General features: G+C 37.6%; 1 protein-coding gene across 1 annotated transcript in view; it reads left to right on the top strand.

Moving 5' to 3' along the window:
• Positions 1 to 18,978, top strand: part of DNAH14 (dynein axonemal heavy chain 14) — a 344,464-nt gene that overhangs the window by 287,958 nt on the left and 37,528 nt on the right. The window contains exons 72-76 of the mRNA XM_058533894.1: positions 742 to 827; positions 4,596 to 4,752; positions 5,932 to 6,142; positions 9,363 to 9,465; positions 13,499 to 13,726. Coding sequence (XP_058389877.1) covers positions 742 to 827; positions 4,596 to 4,752; positions 5,932 to 6,142; positions 9,363 to 9,465; positions 13,499 to 13,726 — 785 coding nt within the window. The remainder of the gene's footprint in view (positions 1 to 741; positions 828 to 4,595; positions 4,753 to 5,931; positions 6,143 to 9,362; positions 9,466 to 13,498; positions 13,727 to 18,978) is intronic.

Here is an 18,978-nt window from a genome sequence, read left to right as displayed (position 1 = left end):
GTGAAGATCAGTTTATTTTGTAAGTAACCCCAAATTTATAACCCCAATTTGTAACTAGATTTTCATGTATCATGGACTTTTTTTTTAAGATCAACAAACCTATCTTAGCTATATTCAAAACAGCTGTTTCTACAATCTAAGTTGTATTTGAAGTTAGACACTGGGGAAATACCATAGAAATATAAGGTAAGTAGAAATGATAGCTGTTATCTGAGAGAGCTGGAAATGGAAACTAGAAGGCTTCCACCTTACAAAAGAGTATGACCCAGTAGGATGCTATTGCAGTAGTAAGAGGGGTCAGTATTAAAAAATATAGATGCATAATATTCAGTTTTTCAAAAATTTGAGAATCTTGTTGCATTTCCATTTGATTCTCATTTCCTATCTGTTATAGATAGATTATGACTAGAAATCTCTAACCTCTAGAATTAGTAGTTTATATTCCTCAGACATCACATGTGCAGGAGTAGGTTGTAAAGTATTGGCTATGCCTATTGCTTATGTTTTTGCTGCTGCCGTCCACTATCTTGTGAGAGCACTATTCATTGACCACTTCACTACAGCCAAGATAAAATTTAAATCTACCTTAATGTCTACCTCTTTTGCAATATTAGGGATAGTTTGTAATGCCTCAAAAACTTCACAATTTTATAACAAAAATTCTCATTGTGGTGTCTCTAGTGATCCAATCCAAAAAGTACTTGTTGTTAATCTCAGTTTCTTTCTCTAAATTATATCTAGCTGCACTTTTGAATGAAAGTGAAGAAATTGACAGTCCCATCAATTTTCCCTGGGAGAAACTCACTCCATTTCAAAGACTTATTTTGGTAAGATGTGCTATGAGAAAATATTGATATTCTAAATGTTTTGAGCCCTTTTCAGTAACTTAAACCCTTCAAATTTAAAATTGTATAAGCAAAATATATGGATTTTACAAGGTAACACTTAGCAAACATTAATGTTAGAGGGGAGCACTTACACTCCATCTTAGTGTTTCTTCTATGTGGAGGGGGTCCAATTAGAGTACTATTCCTGGCATCTCTCTGCCCCTTCATTCGCTCCTCCCTGGAGAAGAGGAAGGACTTGTGAGATGGGTACATTTGAGAGATTAATTCAGAGTGCATGGCTCGGCCCCTCTCCCTTGTCCCTTTTGGGTTCTGCCTGCCTGCAAAAAGTGTGCTTTCTGCTCTGCTTCTCAAGGCCATAAACTGTCCAAGAGCAGACCCTGGCTCTGTAGGCGGAAGCCAATGGCTGCCCGGCACTGCTTGTGACGGGTAAGTCTGTCTAATTCTAGGGCTCAGTGTCAGGAAGCACACACCTAAACCAAATCAACCACCGTGGCCCTTATTGTTAATAAAGGTGCTATTTTGCCTGACTCCTCTCTTTCTCAATTGCTTCAGAATCTGGCTGTGGGGGTTGGTGGGTTAGGGATGCGAATGGGTGTCATTCATGAGATCCTTAAAACATCAAAAGCTTAGCATTGTACATACATCATTTCATTTACTCCTCATAGTAATCTTAGCGAGTAGGCATGATTATTTTTCCCATTTTCCAGAGCAGGAAGCCAAGGCTTAGAAATTGCCTGATAGAGCCAGGACTGAAACTCAGACGGCTTGACTCGAAAATCTGTGCTCTTGGCAGTAACACTCTATCATACTTTCCAAAGTAGATCATCCTAAATTCGTCCTTATCACCTCAAAAAATCTTTTTATTGTCACATGTACGCTCTAGTTTCATGAGGGGAAAATCCCTCTTCTCATTCTCCTCTTCACTCTAACTTCTGCAAATACCAGCCTGGACAGCCAGTAATCCTTCTTTTGATTTCTGCCTTAAATTTTATTTTTGCAACACTTGTTAAAGTTCACTCTAGATAGAAATTGCAAAAAAAATTTAAAAACTGCATCTGGCTTATAGACATGTTTTATTTGGCCTGCAGTTTTGTGGGTTTTTCCCAACATTTCAAGTGCAGTTTATCACTAAACAAATGAGTTTCAACCTATGGAGATCTTTCTTACAAACTCCAAAGTCTTCAAATAAAATAACTAAAACATCTTACACTATTTTAAAAAATCCATGTACATATATCTTAAAGTAAGTTTATTTCTATTTTTTTATTGTGGCAAAATGTGCGTACATTATTTCATTCAGTCTTCATAATAATCCCTTTTAACCCTATTTAAGTGTAAAAATTCGGTGGCATTAAGTACATTCACAATGTTGTGCAACTATCACCACTATCCATTTCCAGAAGTTTCTCATCATCCCAAATGGAAACTCTGTACCTATTAAACAATAAATCCCCATTGCTTCCTCACACTAGACCCTGGCAACTACCATTCTACTTTCTGCCTCTATGAATTTGACTACTCTAGGTACCTCATATAAGTGGAATCATGCAATGATTATCTTTTTGTGTCTGGCTTATTTCACTTAACATAATGTCTTCAAAGTTCATCCATGTTGTACCATGTGTCAGAATTTCCTTCCTTGTTAAGGCTGAATGATATTCCATTGTATGTATACACCACGTTTTATTTATCCATTCATCTGTCCATGGACACATGGGTTGCTTTCACCTTTTGGCTATTGTGAATAATGCTGCTATGAACATTGGTATACAAGTTTGTTTTTTGTGTTTTCTTTTGTTGGGTTTTTTCTTTTGAGACAAAATTTGCAAATTGAGAGATTTCACATAAAAATATAGGTTTCCAGCTTTTATCAAAAAAATTAGATCAGGTGATACCGGGCCCGCAATCTTCAGTAGCGGTAGCTGGTGCTGAGTAGTATCTGCCCCTTTGGACCAGGGCACCACAGTCTTCACTGCTCCCTATTGCGTCCTGACACTGAAGTTGAATGTTAGTTGCCATTTAGCATCATATTTGCCTATTTGTTTTTCTTTTTTTTTTTTTCTGTTTATTGTGGTAACATTGGTTTATAACATTGTATAAATTTCATGTGTACACCATTATACTTCTATTTTTGCATGGATTACATCATTATTTTTCTTCTATCCAACCCACTTCTCTAAGTTACGTTATCCACCTAACAACTATAGATGGATTGATACCTCTACTGTACGTGTGGATTATTGACATTGTCATGACATAAAAATATATTTAAGCTCTAGTAACTGACAAATGCAAAATACTGAACAATCTGTATAGCACAACTCCATTTGTGGAAAAAAAGAGGTAGATAGAGAGATGCTTGTATGTGTGTAAAAGTATCTATAAGGAGCCACAAGAGAAAACAGTGGTTATCTAGGAAGTAGGATCTTCATTTTTCAGTTTATACCTTTTTGTATTGTTCGAATTTTATGTAGTAAGTATGTATTACCTTAACAACAAAATTAACTAGATTTTAAAACCCATGCTACATTACCTTCCTCCAATAAGCTCCAGATGATTTTAGTTTATGAACTAGAAACTGTATGAGTATAGCAATTGTATTTTCCAAAGCCCCAGTCTGGAGACGTGGTCTGATAAAGTGTGGAGTGTACGTATAGGGAAACTGAGTTAGAATATTCGAAACTGGGTCTGACCTATAAAAGTCAGAAATTGAAATTGCCACATAAGAGATGTAGCATATATTAGAAAGAAGGCTCAACCTGGAGAAGGATAACGTCACGGAGCTCCATGAGGGCAAGGACTGTGTCTAGTTTATTCACCTCTCTCCATCGCTATAGCCTATTGGACTGAAACAAAGGGAGGAAAGACGACCATGAGGGGATGTGGACATGAGAAAAATTTCAGAACTATTTGCAGCTGCATAGAAAAGAGCTAGTAAAATTGAATTCATTTGACAGTTCTCGACTGGCAAAAATAGTTTCCCATGGTTCACCCTAGTACATCTGCACCGATCCACAAACACATACAGTTTGGCTTTGCCTTAAATGATGGAGCCTCTAATGCTGAAAATGCTCAGGACAGAATTCATGATCCTTCTCTAAAGAAATAGCACGTAAGTGATTTGTGTAAAACAATTTTCATGGAAAGGTCTTTCCTCTGAAATTTGCAATGATTCCAGTAGGTCCTGAACTTCTACTTACTACATGAATACTGTTTCTCAGAATCTTTTAGTCCCTCTAGACTTCTTTTTAGGTATGTACTCAATTTTCTTAAACACACAAATATCGTGCTACTTATTTTCATTTTATTAGTGGAGGAGTTAGTAGTTATCCAGTTGTGCTATCCTGAATTTTCATCCCCCAACACTGTAGGGTTCTCTTGCTCTAGAGACGTACAGTGCAGCAGGAAGAAATGCAGGGGAAAGGTCTCTTTTTGCAGAATCAGGGACCATAACTTGGATTTTTACATCCAAAGAGAGATTCTCAGTCAGAGTATGAAAGACATGGAGGCACAAGGTGGCCCCTGGCATCTAGGAAGGCCTTGACCCCTTATTAGGGTCAAGGGCAGTGGCGGCACATTCCCCACCACACACCAGCTCTCTCCCATTAAACCTTCCCGGCACAAGGAACACCATAAAACTCTGACAGCCTAAATAATGACTACTTCTTAGTTTTATTTAATTTTACCATAAGGAATATTCCCTGGAGTGGTTTTTAGTTACCTTATCTTTCATGTTTTCTTTTTTAGATAAAAATTCTTAGACCAGAATGTTTAAAGAATTCAGTGAGAAACTTTATAACTGAAAAACTGGGAAATGAATATATTTGCAGAACTGGACTTAATTTGAAAGAATTATATGAAGAATCCAATGCCAGTACTCCACTGATGCTTATTCACTCCAACGGTAAGCTGCTTGTCACCGGTTAAGATGACAATATGATATTCATCAAAAGATGTAGAGAAGTGGGTTCTGTGTCAGGTATTTCTATGTTTAAAATATTTTCCTATTCTTATTTAAATATTTTGAGAAAGGGACTGATTAAATGTTTAAACTATATTAACAATGAATCTTTCTAAAAATGTAAAGGAATGAAGAGCCATAAGATTTCCCAGATTCACAAATAAGCAAAAGTTTGTCAGTGCTACTTTTCTGTGCAGAAAACACCTCTCAAACGTGTATTATTGACCTGAAAGTTGGGATTGCCCTTGCATTTATTAACTGTTTTAATTAACGTTGACTCATGAAAAAATATATATGTTATAAAATAAACTATCAAAAATTGGCACTGCTGATCCAACCCTTGTATTCCCAAACTCCAAGTGGTTTTTTTCCTTTTTCTTGTCTTTGCTCTACAGACCTTAAGCAAAATATTTTCTCCTAAGCAAAATATTTTCTTCATTTATCTTCTGTTCTTCATCATCTCCAAATCAAATATGTCTTTAGAATTTACCATTTTCAAACTTTGATTCTATTAGGCAAAAACTTTGTTCAAAATGCCTCCACGTGGAGACTTTCTCATCTAGAACTTTTCCATGTAAAGTAGCTGGCTATATGCCTGACGCACCCACAATAGGTGCAGTCCATTTCTCGAAGACTTAGCCCAGGATGGCAGCTAGGACTCTAGCCATCACATCCATGTTCTAAACAGTGGAATGGAAGAAAGGAACGATTACACAGCAATGTAACAAACTGTGCTGCCTAAGCCTATTCACTAAACTTAGATGCCCATACCTAGCTGCAAGGGAGGCTAAAAATGAAGTCTTTTAGCTGAGTACATGGCCATCTGGAGCAACACTGGGGTTCAGCTACAGAGGAGGAAGGGACAAGTAGATGTTGGAGTAGATAACCAGCAGTTGCTGCTATAAGTAGATCTTATCATCCCCATATGTTAGAAAACCTAGGTCACCTGGTAAGGAGGTGACAGAGCCAAAATTTGAACTCTGGGTTCTAATTTCAAAGACTGTAGTTTTTCCACTATGTCTAGACCTTCTCCTACCACCACTCAATAAGTCTAGATTGTGTTTTTTAAGGGGGAATTAAATGAGTTTACAGTTGTATGTCTCTCTCCACATTGTCATACAGGGATTGACCTCACCGATACTCTCCTGAAATTTGCACAAGAGCTAAAAGGAACAACACGTCACGTGGCCATGATTTCCTTGGGTCACGGCCAGGCAGCTAAAGCAGAAGACCTCGTTGTGAAGGCCCTAACCAAAACAGAACAATGGGTCTTCCTCCAGAACTGCCATCTGGCAGCGTCATTTATGCCAAGGCTTTGCGCTATTGTAGAATTGTAAGAGTTTTACATTTATTTGTAAGGGATCAGATTAATTATCAAAACAATGAAGTAAAACTGGAAATAGCAATGTATACTGTGCTTAAACAAGGGCAAAATAATGTGTTGGGTCACTCGGAGGAAACTTAAGCTCTCTTATATGGGTTCTCTTTTCTCCAAGAACTTGAAAACTACACTAACAGTATATGTGGGTTTGTTAGGAAAAAAGCCCTCTTTAGTTTTTACTTTCCATCTTGTTTATCACTTTTTCTCCTTCTCAAACTCTCACTCTCAGTGGATTATACATGCAAACATACATACATTTACAGATGTATAGATTGTGACGTAGTTTTTAATACTGTCACACATCACTTAATGACAGGGATATGTTCTGAGAAATGTACCATTAGGCGATTTCTTCATCGTGCGAACATCATAGAGCATACTTACACAAACCCAGGTGGTATAGCCTACTACACACCTAAGCTGTATGGTTCTAATCTTATGGGACCACCGTCGGATGTGCGATCCATCATTGACCGAAACGTTATTATGCGGCACATGACTCAGTTCTATATGATTCCAAACAGCTGAATATAAAGCCTCACATCCTTACTTTCAGTGATGATTTATTTTATGGCCTGTATTTATTGCTTATTCTGACCTTCTCTAGCTCAACCCACTTTCCTCGCCTGTATCTCCCAAAGCGCTTGCTCACTCAGGCATAATTCCATAGGTTCAGCCTTCTTGTTTGTAGTGGAAGTACTTGAAAGTTGCTATAACTTTGAGTGAAGAATTCGCAATGTTTTAACCGATTGCATTCTATATTTTTTCTCCAGCTTTGCATTTCTGTCAGCTTTACTGTGGATGGCCGAGATTGCACTATAAAAGCATGTTTAAATGAGAGTCTCTCTTCTTCTTGCTGTTATTTTTATGTTGTAAGCATCCACAAGGAAACTATAAAACCAAAATGCAACTGCCTGATTAAATTTCTGAAAACTTTGCTAATATCATTCATTCTGTTCTCAGACTGTTATTCTTTTAGAGTTTAAAAACTGTCTAATAACTTCTCTTTTTCACATTTATTTCATCACTTAAGAGAGTCAGAAAATGAAGATTACTTAGTTGTATGATTTCAATAGATGTAAACTTTGGATGATGACACAATCATTTTTACCAGGTCTTTCGTTCATTATTCATTCAAAAAATATTTATAGGGCACCTACTATTTGCCAAGAATCATTCTAGAGACTAAGGACACAGCATGGACCAGACAGACATTGTATCAGCCTTCAAGAAGTATATTAAGATAGAAAGAGTAGAATGACAGATAATGATGTATCACTAAACAAAAGAAATTAGAGAAATGTTCTTCACAACAAAATTTCAAAATCTTAATAAAAGTAATCAACAATATGTAAAAAACATTTTATATAATCAGAGCATGATTAAGAGAAATTCATACTTCTTTATCAAATCAAGCCTTTACATATTTAAGGCTATCACCCTAGCAGCCTACAGTGAGAGAAGAAAATGTGGAAAAAATTATTCTTAAATTTAGGAATTAAAGAAATATGTTCACAATATATTACTAAGAGGAAAAATAGCAGGCTACAAACAGTATGTACATTATAATATTTTTATTTTAATTAGAGAGAGAGATGCAGAGGGAGAGGAAAAAAGGAGAAAAGTATACTTATACCTACTTAGTGGGATTTCAGATTATTTTTGTTTCTCTATTTAATTTTGTGTTTGGTGTTTTTTTGCTTTTGTTGTTTTGATTTGTTTTGCAAATTTTTAAAAAATAATTTCAGATTTGCAGAAAAGTTGCAAGAATAGTACAAAAAACTCCCTTATGCCCTTGATCTCTGTTTGGCAATTGTTAACATTTGCTCTATCATTTTTTCATATGTACATACATATATATGTAATTGTTTTCCGAATCATTTGAAAGAAAATTGCAGACATGTCACTTGACCCCTAAACACTTCAGTTTGTTTATTGATTATCTAATCTACAGAACTTAGTCATATCTAGCCTTGTCCCAATAATACTTTTTTTTTTTAATAATTTTATTTATTTATTTATTTATCCCCCAAAGCCCCATTAGATAGTTGTATGTCATAGTTGCACATCCTTCTAGTTGCTGTATGTGGGACACGTCCTCAGCATGGCCGGAGAAGCGGTGCATTGGTGCGCACCAGGGATCCGAACCCGGGCCGCCAGCAGCGGAGCGTGCGCTCTTAACCGCTAAGCCATGAGGCCGATCCCCAATAATATTTTTTATTGTAAAAAAAGAAAAAAGTTTTTGTCCAGGGTCCAATTCAAGATTTCACATTGCATTCAGTTGTCATGTCTCTTAAATCTCTTTTATTCTAGAATAGTTCCTCAGTCTCCTTGCCTTTCATAACTTTGATGTTTTTGAAAAGTACAAGTCAGTCATTTTGTGAAGTGTCCATCAATTTGGATTTGTCTGCTGTTTTCTCATGGTTAGATTAAGGTTATGCGATATTGCAGGAATACCACAGATGTGATGCTGTATCCTTCTCGGTACATCATATCAAGAGGCACACGATGTAAATCTGTCCCATTACTGGTGTTATTAACGTTGATCATTTGATTAAAGTGTTATGTGCCACCTGTAGGAACTTTCGGACCATGTATATATTCCAAACTTTCACCCACTCATTTTAACATCCGTTGATAATTTTTGACTGAATTATTACTATATTATTTGCCAAATGGTGACTTTCTAACTTCACAATTCCTTCTAAATTTATTAAATGATGTTCTACTATAAGGAAGAGCTTTTCCTTCTCCCCCATTTATTTGTTCATTTGTTTATTTATATCAGTATGGACTCATAGATTCCTATTTTATTCAATGCATTGTAATCTGTTACTATAGCCATCTATTTTGATGTTCACTTGTCCTGGATTTGACCAGTGGAACTCTTCATTTTGTTCTTCATTTGTAATTTGTTTCCAGGCTTTTTGCAATGAGAATATATCACTTTTATTCTTAAGGGAGAGAAAACTACTTTTTTTAAATGGGAATTAATGGGTCTTGTGCAAATTCTTGTGCAACATGAAAGTTCTTATGGTAGTCTAATAAGCTCTTTGATTATTAAAATGATTTCTAAGGTCATTTTAAACATTGAAATACTATGATTCTTAGAACATGTTGGTTTGGTTTAAATTTTTCACATTATGATATTTATAAATGTTTTATTTTGCAGATTTAGTAGTCCAGATGTGACAATAGATCCTGGGTTTAGGCTCTGGTTAAGCTCAAAATCAGACAGTTCTTTCCCAATTCCTATTCTTCAAAAGAGTTTAAAGGTAAGAACAAATAATAACAGATTTTAATAGTGACTAAGGAATACTGTTTGATTGTAAATCATCTTGCATTTATAATTCTGAGTTAAGAGGAGATTGTTAATTCTAGTATGTTAAATTTCTGCTCTGTGCTCAGCCCTATGCTGTGGACCAGGAAGGGTGCTAGAGGAGTAGGCAAGATCCCTGCTTTCAAGTGATTCACAATTTAGATGTTTGTTTCCTCATACAAGGATGCTTAGGCTCCCCACGGTTGTAAACCAGAATATAGAATTTGTGTCCTTTCCTTGCCCTTTGCTTCTCTAGCTTTTTCCTACCTCTGCTCCCCTCAACCATTTCACAGTTCATTATTAATTCTCTGGAAAGGGTCTGGCAGAAAACAAGTTAAACTACTGACTAAAAAGTCATAATTAAAGGTTACCTGTGACTTCTACTCATCTTCACCGTTGATTTTGAATAAATACTAAGACTTGGTCAATTCTGTTAAACAAGTGTGCAGCTGACCAAAAGATGGAGTCCCGATAGCAAAGAAAACTGACCAATGGCACAGGCGGAATGCTGCGCCCAGACATGTAAGCACATGCACTCTTCCAACTTCAACAGAATTGGGGTGACAACACAGCAAATCGGCTGGGTGGGGCACGTTCCTGATTGGATAGAGTCCCAACCCAGCCCGAGGATAAATCAAATTCACTCTTGGGAACAAACTTCTCCCTGTCGCACTGCTCCCCAGCCCTTCCCAGTGTCCTGTGCAGATTTACCCAAGCTGACAGCTCTGAGTCGCTTCCCAGCACTCCTGCTCCTGGGGAAGACAGAACGTGGATTGGAGAAATCCACAGCTCTTAGCCTGAGACTCTAGATATTCCACTGACCTCCCAGGGTGGGGCAGATTATGATCTCAAGCAGCCTTTTGTCTGTGGCCAGAAGGGGGGATTTGGGAGGTGGAGGTGCTGGGGGCAGGGGAGTGAAGGGTGGCAGGGAGGGACAGAGATAGAGCTTCAAGGAACATTTCATCTTAAGTGGGTCCGTTGCTCTCAGTCCACTTTAAGTCTCCATCAGTGTAAGCATTGTTAATGTCGTTGTAATTAGTACATACGTAAAACTTTATGGGATTTTTCATATACCATTATCTATACAGATAGAGATGATAATTTTCTTAATATAGAAATAAGAGCAACTACAGATAATTAAGAAAAACACTAACACCCCATAAAAATGGGCTAAGGACACAAAAGGTCAATAAACATATGAAAAAATAAAAGTTCAGCCTCTAGATGTCAGAGAAATGAAAATGAAAACAACGAGATACCTCTGATAGTCCATCAAATTGGTGAAGATTAAAAATTGTTATGATGTAATTAATGAGGTTAAGGGTACAATGAAATAGCTACTCTCACATCCTGCTAATAAGGTAATATTAGAAAGATATTAATGCAGAAAGGAGAGTAATTTTGCAATATATAGAGAGTCTTTTAAAATTTCATACAATTTAATCAATTGACCCACTTCTAGAAAAAGGCCAAGTAAATTATGGTATATTTATATAATAAAATAGTACGCTGCTACTAAATATCAAATTCTAAAGGAATATTTTTATATTTGACAACACAAAATGACTATGGTAAAAAGCAGAAGGCAAAGCAGAACATATAATGTGATATAAATTTTATAAAAGAAAACAAAAAGAAGAAAAACATTATCTAGAAGCAAATATAACCAAATGTTATCTGTAGTTACCTCTAAGTGGCATGTTACTAGTGATTTAAAAATATTTTATATTGTTATATTTTATAATAAATACATTTGTTAATATTTTTGTTTTATAATTTTTATTCTTTGTGTGTTTTTCTAAAATTCTTACAACAAGCATGTGTTAATTGTATGATAAGAAAGATATTTTAACAGTATATGTCCAAGTTCTTACCTTCAAGGAGCCCACAGCCTAGTGGAGGAATGGGAACTGATAACCAAGTGTTTCCAATATACGATACTGTGTGACCAGTAGTAGGACAGAGGAGAGACAGGCAAGAGAGTCTTCATCAAGGAGGGAACATTTGAGCAGACTTGAAAGATGACAAGGAAACAGACTGATAAAATAACACACTCAAGGGTATCACAAAGCTCTCATGGGTTGGCTACTGTGTGTTTTATGCTCAACTAAGCACAAGTTAATATTAAAAACAGGATTTTGCAATATTGTCAAAATATTGACCTCTGTTGAAGGTGAGTGATGGGTACATGGAGTTAATTATATGACTCTCTCTGCTTTAATAAAAAGTAAACCACCTCACCAAAATCAGTTCAGACTTTTAACAGAATCATTTGCCAGAGTGTGTAAATCACTTCCTCACAAATATGACCCAAACATTATCATCCCCCAAAAGAAAAAAAAAAAAATGGAAGGAAAGAGAAGGAAAAGGAAAACCAAGGACATGGCAGGAAACTGCTTTTGAAATTTAACAAAATATAGTTTCATTTCAGACATTAGTAACTTTCTCCCCAAAGCAATATTGATTGTACACACCCATTTTCTCTCTCCCCGTCTCTCTCCCTCCCTCTCCCTCCCCCTCTCCCTCTCTCTGTCCCCTTGAGATAGAGTTCCTTATGGGGGCAGGCAGACATCTGCTTTTAGAGACATGAGCAGGAGTTCCCAAAAGAATCAGTCCTAACAGTCAGGAAACAATGCTCTGTGAAGATTTTCTCATTTCTGCATAGCCAGGACTTTCTGAGCAAAGATGGCGGGCAACCCGCATAAAGGGATATTTGAAAGGTAAACATGCCTTAGAAGATAAAGGATATCTCCTCCACCGTGCACTTTTCAGAGCCGCTTGCTCACATTCTAAAGTGCTAGATCCAGAGAGGCTTGTCCTCAGTCTCCTGGAGCCACTTGCTTGCGTCCTGAGGGTAATAAAACTCAGAGCCATTTGCTTACACTCCAGGGGCTGTAAAACCCGTAGAGACTTCCTTCTCTCTCCCCAGAGAGGATCTGTTCACATTCCAGAGCAAAAGTCTCTCTCTCTCTATCTCTGGAGGGGCTGCTACGCCAGCCATTCTATATAAGCTCCAAGTTTCATCATCTGAGTCCCACTCCTGTGGTACAAACCCCACCTCAGACACACAGGATATGTCTGGCTCCCACTGTGTCGCCCTGTGGGGAATCAGAGCATGGGGAACCACCGTAAGCTGTTCTGTGAATCAGTGACCAGTCTGATCTCTGATCCAGAAATCTCATGTTCATGTATGCACACACACATACATCGTATATACATATCTATACACGTTTACACATATCATAAATACATAGCCACACAATTCTTATATATGATATACACACATACTTACATATATGTGTGTGTGTATGTATATATATGTAAACTGTGCAAGTAAGGGAATATTTCAGATCCTTCACAGTTTCAGACTTAACAGCCACATTCCCAGAAAAGCCCTCCAATTGATTCATTCTCTCCCCACTTCACCTCCGGGCCCTCACTTCAATTATCCTAGTTAAGAAGTCAACCAAAGTGATTTTTAATGCAAGCAAAACAATTTAGTAACACACTAAATTAATTGTTCTCCTTTTTAATACCAATGATGCCTGATACTTGTGTTGGTTCCATTAGTTCTCTGTTTCTACGGTTTGGCGCCCCCATATCTGGAGCTGAGGTCGTACAGCCCTGACTCTGTTACAGCCACTCAGCTGCCATTCAGAGTGTAGACTACAGTCCCTCTTCATCGTCAAACTTTCTAAAATGTTGTGCTTCCAGAACTCTACACTTAGAGCAAGCTGGAGGGCTCTTAATGACAAAGTTCCACTTCTCATTTTAAGATATGAACTAGAACAATAGGAAATGTGGTACAGTCCTTTTACAGAAGTTTTCAAATGGGAAAAGAATAACAGAAGATTTTTGACTTGCCACCAAATCTTGAAAACAGTTCCATTCTGAGCTGGTTCTCTTACCTGTGCTCTACAAAGAAGAGCCCCCAACCCTAGTCCTGCATCTGTGCTCACATGCTGTTTTGACTCACACTTGTTTTAAAGATTGCCGTGGAAAACCCCCAGGGATTGAAAAGTAACTTACTTCAGACCTTCGGATATACCGGGAGTGGAGAGGTGACAGAAGAGCTATTTGAACAGCCTGACTGCAGACCATGGTGGAAAAAACTTTTATTCAGCTTATGTTTTTTCAATGCTCTGATCAATGAAAGAAAAAACTATGGCATATTCGGCTGGAATATTGCTTATAAATTTGGTTCTTCAGACTTGGAGGTAAGTGTGGTATCTTAAAATAAACAATAACAACAAACAAATAACAGTAAGATACAAACCAAGAGCCTAGTACGTTTCTACACAAACACTAAGTTTTTTTCATGGTGGTAAGAAAATGAACTCTGTAACTAGGCAAGAACGGCCAACGTTTAAAAGCGTGGACTTTGAAGCCAGCTTTTCTGCAATCAAATCACAGCTCCACCACTTATAGCTGTACCAGTACTTAATCTATTGGGTAAGCTAATTAACCTCTCTGGGTCTTAGTTTCCAGGCCAAAAAAAGCAGGGTGGGAGAGGGGAGGCCAAGTGCTAGCACCTACTGAGGGGCTTTGTAAGAGGCGGACTAGCGAGCACAGGTAAAGCACTGAGAACAGTGCCCGGCACAGGTAAGTCACTGCAAAGTGTTTGTTGGTTTCACTTATTCATTTGAAACAAGAGATCCATGGCGGTGGGGGGGCGGCTTAGCTTAATAGTCTTTCTTTACCATTCTCTATATAGAACCTTCTATTTGTGCTTAATATTGCAGTCTGTTTTCTTCATTGCAAAGCAGATATGCGGTAGCACCTGCTTAAATCTTTCCCCGGTTAGTTTTCTTGCAACTGTGCTCCCAGCACAGAACGTCGCCTTGATTACCCTTTCATTTATATGTTAGAGTAGACACCAAAAAACTTCCTGAGGAAAATCTTGGTTCTGCCTCTGGGTATCTGTCACCTAGACTCACCCCAGATGGGTCCGCTTCCGTGTCTTCTGTGGCTTCGTTAGGCGTCTCAGTTTTCACAGAAGGCTGTCATACTGCAGGCTCAACTGTCTATCAGGGTATCTGTGTCTGCACCTACCCAGAGCATCCTCTAAAGCAGCTCCACTCTGGGACTTGTCAAGGACCCTGGGCGCAAGCACACTGCTGTCCAAACCTCACCCAAAGCTTAATCAAAAGGCAAACAGTATATTGGGGGGAAAATACTTGCACCATATTTTAGACAAATGGTTAACATGCTCATTATATGAAGATTGTAAATTAATAAGAGAAAGAAAAATACCCCAATAGGCAAAGAATATGGATTGGCAATTCACCATGTAAATACAAAAAGGCAATAAGATCATAAACATTTGTTCAACTTCAGCAGTAATTGTGATGGTTAATTTTGTGTGTCAACTTGTTGGGCCACAAGGTGCCCAGATATTTGGTCAAACGTAATTTTGGGTGTTTACGTGAGAGTACTTTTGGATGAGCTTAACATTTAACTTGATAGACTGAGTAAAGCAGATTGTCTTCTCTAATGTGGGTGGGCCTCATCCAACCAGTCGAAGGACTGAATAGAACAAAAAAGGAAAATCCTCCTGCCTGACTGCCTTTGAGCTAGGACATTAGTTTTTGTCCTGCCTTGGGACTTGAATTGAAGTTCTGCTCTTCCGGGGTCTTGAGCCTGCTGGCCTTCAGACAGGAACGACACCATCAGCTCTCCTGGGTCTGCCCCTGCCAACTACAGATCTTGAGATTTGTCAGCCTCCATAATTGCATGAGCCAAATTCTTATAATAAATCTCCTCCTATATGTATATACATCCTATTTGTTCCGTTTGTCTGAAAAACCCTGACTAATGCAGTAATCAAGGAAATGCTCATTAAAACCTCAATGAGATACCAACTTTCACTGCCACAGTGGCTGAAATAAACAAATAAACAACAAAAATGCAGAGAAGCAGGCACTATCCTATACTGCTGCTGGGAATTAAATTGTTACTAACTGTCTGGAAGGCAACTTGGCAATATATATCAAAAGCCTTCTAAAAAATTCCTATTATTATTGATGTAGAAAGAGATAGTCTCATTTATAGGATTGATTAATAAAATTGGGTTATAACAGAGCATGTATAGTATGATCTCATTTCTGCACATATATTTATACTATATATTTAAATATATACTAAACCACCCACAAGGGAAATAAATGGTAGGATTATGGAAGGCCAGGTGTTAGGAGGGTGCATTGTCATGCAGAGAGCTTGGATGAATACCAGCACCATCATCTGGTACAGGCTGGAATTCATGAGATGCTGCTCTCCTTTTGGCCTTTTGCAGAGAGGCCTGCTTAAGCCAGAAGCCACTGGTTACATCATGGCACTGTTCTCCAGAAGAGGCACCCTTCCCCTCCTTTGTTCTCCCTTTTTATGTGGCAAATGTAAGAGCAGCCTTGCCAGTGCAAGAGAGACTGCCTGGGTGCCAAGTGATCTGAGTTTTGGTGTCTGGTGCTCAAAAATTTGTCTAGAAATTCCAACTGCTAGCCCCCTGGAACTTTGTGGCAAATTGGGTTTATACACGGCCCCTCTTGTTAAGGAAGTGGAAACTTCTGGCTCAATGGGAAGTTGAGTTTGGACATAGCTCCTCCCACTAGGAGGTGTCCCAATCCCAGCCAGCTCAAGGTCAGGCAATTTGGAGAGAGTTTCCTCAAGGGGCTGGCAATCTGACCGGTGATATCTGCTAGTCCGTAGGACTAAACATCAACATATCTTCCACCAGATGTAGAGCTACTTCCACTAGACGCAAGCTCCCCAAAACCTGGATCTGAGCCCCAATGACAAGACCAAGAAAAGTAACATATCTAATGCGATCCAGTAGCCAAAGAGAGAAAGAACATAAGAAATAGAAATTATAAGACCCTGTAAGGATATGATAGCTCATGCACATACACCTGTCACACATTGGATTTTTTTAAGTGAGCACGTATCAAAGATTGTTTTAACTCACTGATGGAAGCAGCAGCAGGATGGCAAACCTGATTTTTAAAAGTATAGGAGAGCAGAAGTATTTATAGTTACTGAAAGAAATAGGCATGAAATGTGAGTGCTAAATTACATACAAAACTGGTAAATGCCCTGTAGGCAATAACACTGTAACCTTTGGGGTGTGATTTCCTTTATGAGCCAGAACCATGTGTATTTCTACATAACAAAATTCATTTGCAGTGTCATCAGAAGAAATTATATACAGGGCTCTCAGTTTTCCATAAGTTAGCGTCTACTCTGACAGAGTTTTAAAGGGCTCTAATCAATACTAAGTCAAAACAAAAGTAGATTCTCCTGGAGTATTTGATAATCCATGAATGAGAATGTTAGACAGCGCTCCAATATGACATTACCAAGATATGTGGTCTTCCTTCTGCCTATTTCCAAAGTTTGGAGTTTTTCTTTTTGTCTTAACAGCTCCATTTCGGATTATAAATAATCTCCAAAGATTATTCCCTTTCACAAAATAAAAAGGGCAAGTCTCGTTGTGTTCTGGCACGGTTCATTTCCACATGTATGGCAAGAGGAGTGAATTAGTGCATAGGCTCCATGCGTTCTAGTCAAGAAACTGGAGCTGTAAACACACACTATGATTTTTGAACTGAAAAAAAAAATGGGATAGATGAACTGAAGGAAAGAATGGTCATGGTTGAAACTTGAGTTAATGGCTGGAAAAATCAAAAATAGAAGGAATAACCCGAGCATGGGAAGAAAGTTACAAAAAGATGGAAATCATGAGGCAAAAATTAAGATGTTTGAAGGGTAACCTAATATTCAGATGATATGAATTCCTGAGGAGAAAGTGGAATAGACAGAGAAAAACAAAGAAGAAAGCTGTTTTATTTTCCCTGCACTGATGACACATTGGAGTTTGAAAATTGAAAATCTCACTGATTCAGGCTTTACAACCACTGACTCAGTGGTTGTAAAGACATAATTTGGACATAAGCTGGAAAATCCCTGAACTCCAAGCTTCTAGGACAAGTTATAAAATAACAATGATGACATTAGACTTGTCATCTACATCCCTGGCTAGAAGATAACTTAATAACATCTAGAGAACCTGAGAGACGAAGACTATAGTCTAAGAATCTTGCTCCCAGGCAAGATGTCATTCACCCTATCAAAGCAAAAGAAGGACATTTGCCTATCAGCAATGATTTAATCATATAGAACTCATGTTCTCGATCTGTGGGAAATGCTTAAGTAAGATCTGTAACTATGCATAAATGTATCAGAACAGAGACCCAAAGTAAAGAAAAATGAAAAGAAGTGGAAACTGGTGAGCAGTATGTTGTTAAGCCTTGTAGTACTTTGTTAAATCTAAATGGATAATAATAAACTGTGGAGGGTGAGTAGTCTAAGTGCTAAATATAGATTATTTAAAAGGAAGAGTCTCACTACAAGAAAAATTCCTCTAATAGTCTTAAGCTGAAAATACCAAAGTATCTCACCAAACCCCAGGAGTTGGAGTGACGGGGGACATGTAAGTGGAGGGAGGAGAGGAAGAGCCGTCCCAAGTTTTCATGTGAGGAGAGTAGGGAAGTAGAAGGTTTCTGAATGTTCTACCTTATTACTAGCCCTAAGTTTAGGGAGGGCAGAGGAAGAAATGGGGAAATGGAACACTTGGGTGAGGAAATAATTGATACCTTCTTTTCATTTGGAAAAAGAAACATTATTTTAATATGAATTCAAGGAAAGGAAAGGAAATCTATAAAGGAAACACTGACAAAATGGACAAGTGACAAAGAAGAAAAAGAAAAAGAACAAATTGGTCAAACTATCAAAAATAAGAGGGAGGGAGAGAAACAACAAAGTAAAAGAAATAATAACATAAAGCAATACGGAAGGAATATTATCAAGTATTATATGAAATGGAAATTAACTGCATTCTCTCATTAAGAGAAAAATGCAATTTATAAGAAAAATGCTTAAATTAGTGGAGAAAGCTTGAAACTACCAGGAAAACAAAAACAGCAAAAAAGCAGGAATGGCAATATTAATATCAGACAAGATGGAAGCTAATCTGAAAAAGCACCAAATAGTAGAAAGAGAAACACTTTATGAAGATATAACAGTCATGAAAATAGTTAACTTTTATAGATTGCTTCCTCTCAGGCATGGTTTTAAGTATTTTACACATTAACTTAAACCTCACAACAACCCTGTCAAGAAGAGAGTATTATCCTCATTTTACAATTGAATACAGAGAGGTTAAGTAATGTGCCCGATTAGTAAGCAGAACAGACACAATTCAAACATAGGCAGTCTAGCTTCAGAGTTGCTGCTCTCAGCCATGACACTGTATGGTCTCCATGTTTATAGACAATAGCATACTGTAACATATGTATACATATATGTATGTGTGTATATTTAGACACATATAGACATGAACACATACGTTACATACATGTATATTCATATGTAATTATTGTGGACGATTTTTAAAAGTCTCTTTCAGAATTAGATA

The sequence above is a fragment of the Diceros bicornis genome, chromosome 38 (assembly GCF_020826845.1).
Source record: "Diceros bicornis minor isolate mBicDic1 chromosome 38, mDicBic1.mat.cur, whole genome shotgun sequence".
NCBI classification, from domain to species: Eukaryota; Metazoa; Chordata; class Mammalia; order Perissodactyla; family Rhinocerotidae; genus Diceros; species Diceros bicornis.
Note: the sequence above shows the minus strand (reverse complement) of the source record. Positions and strands in the feature narration are given on the sequence as shown.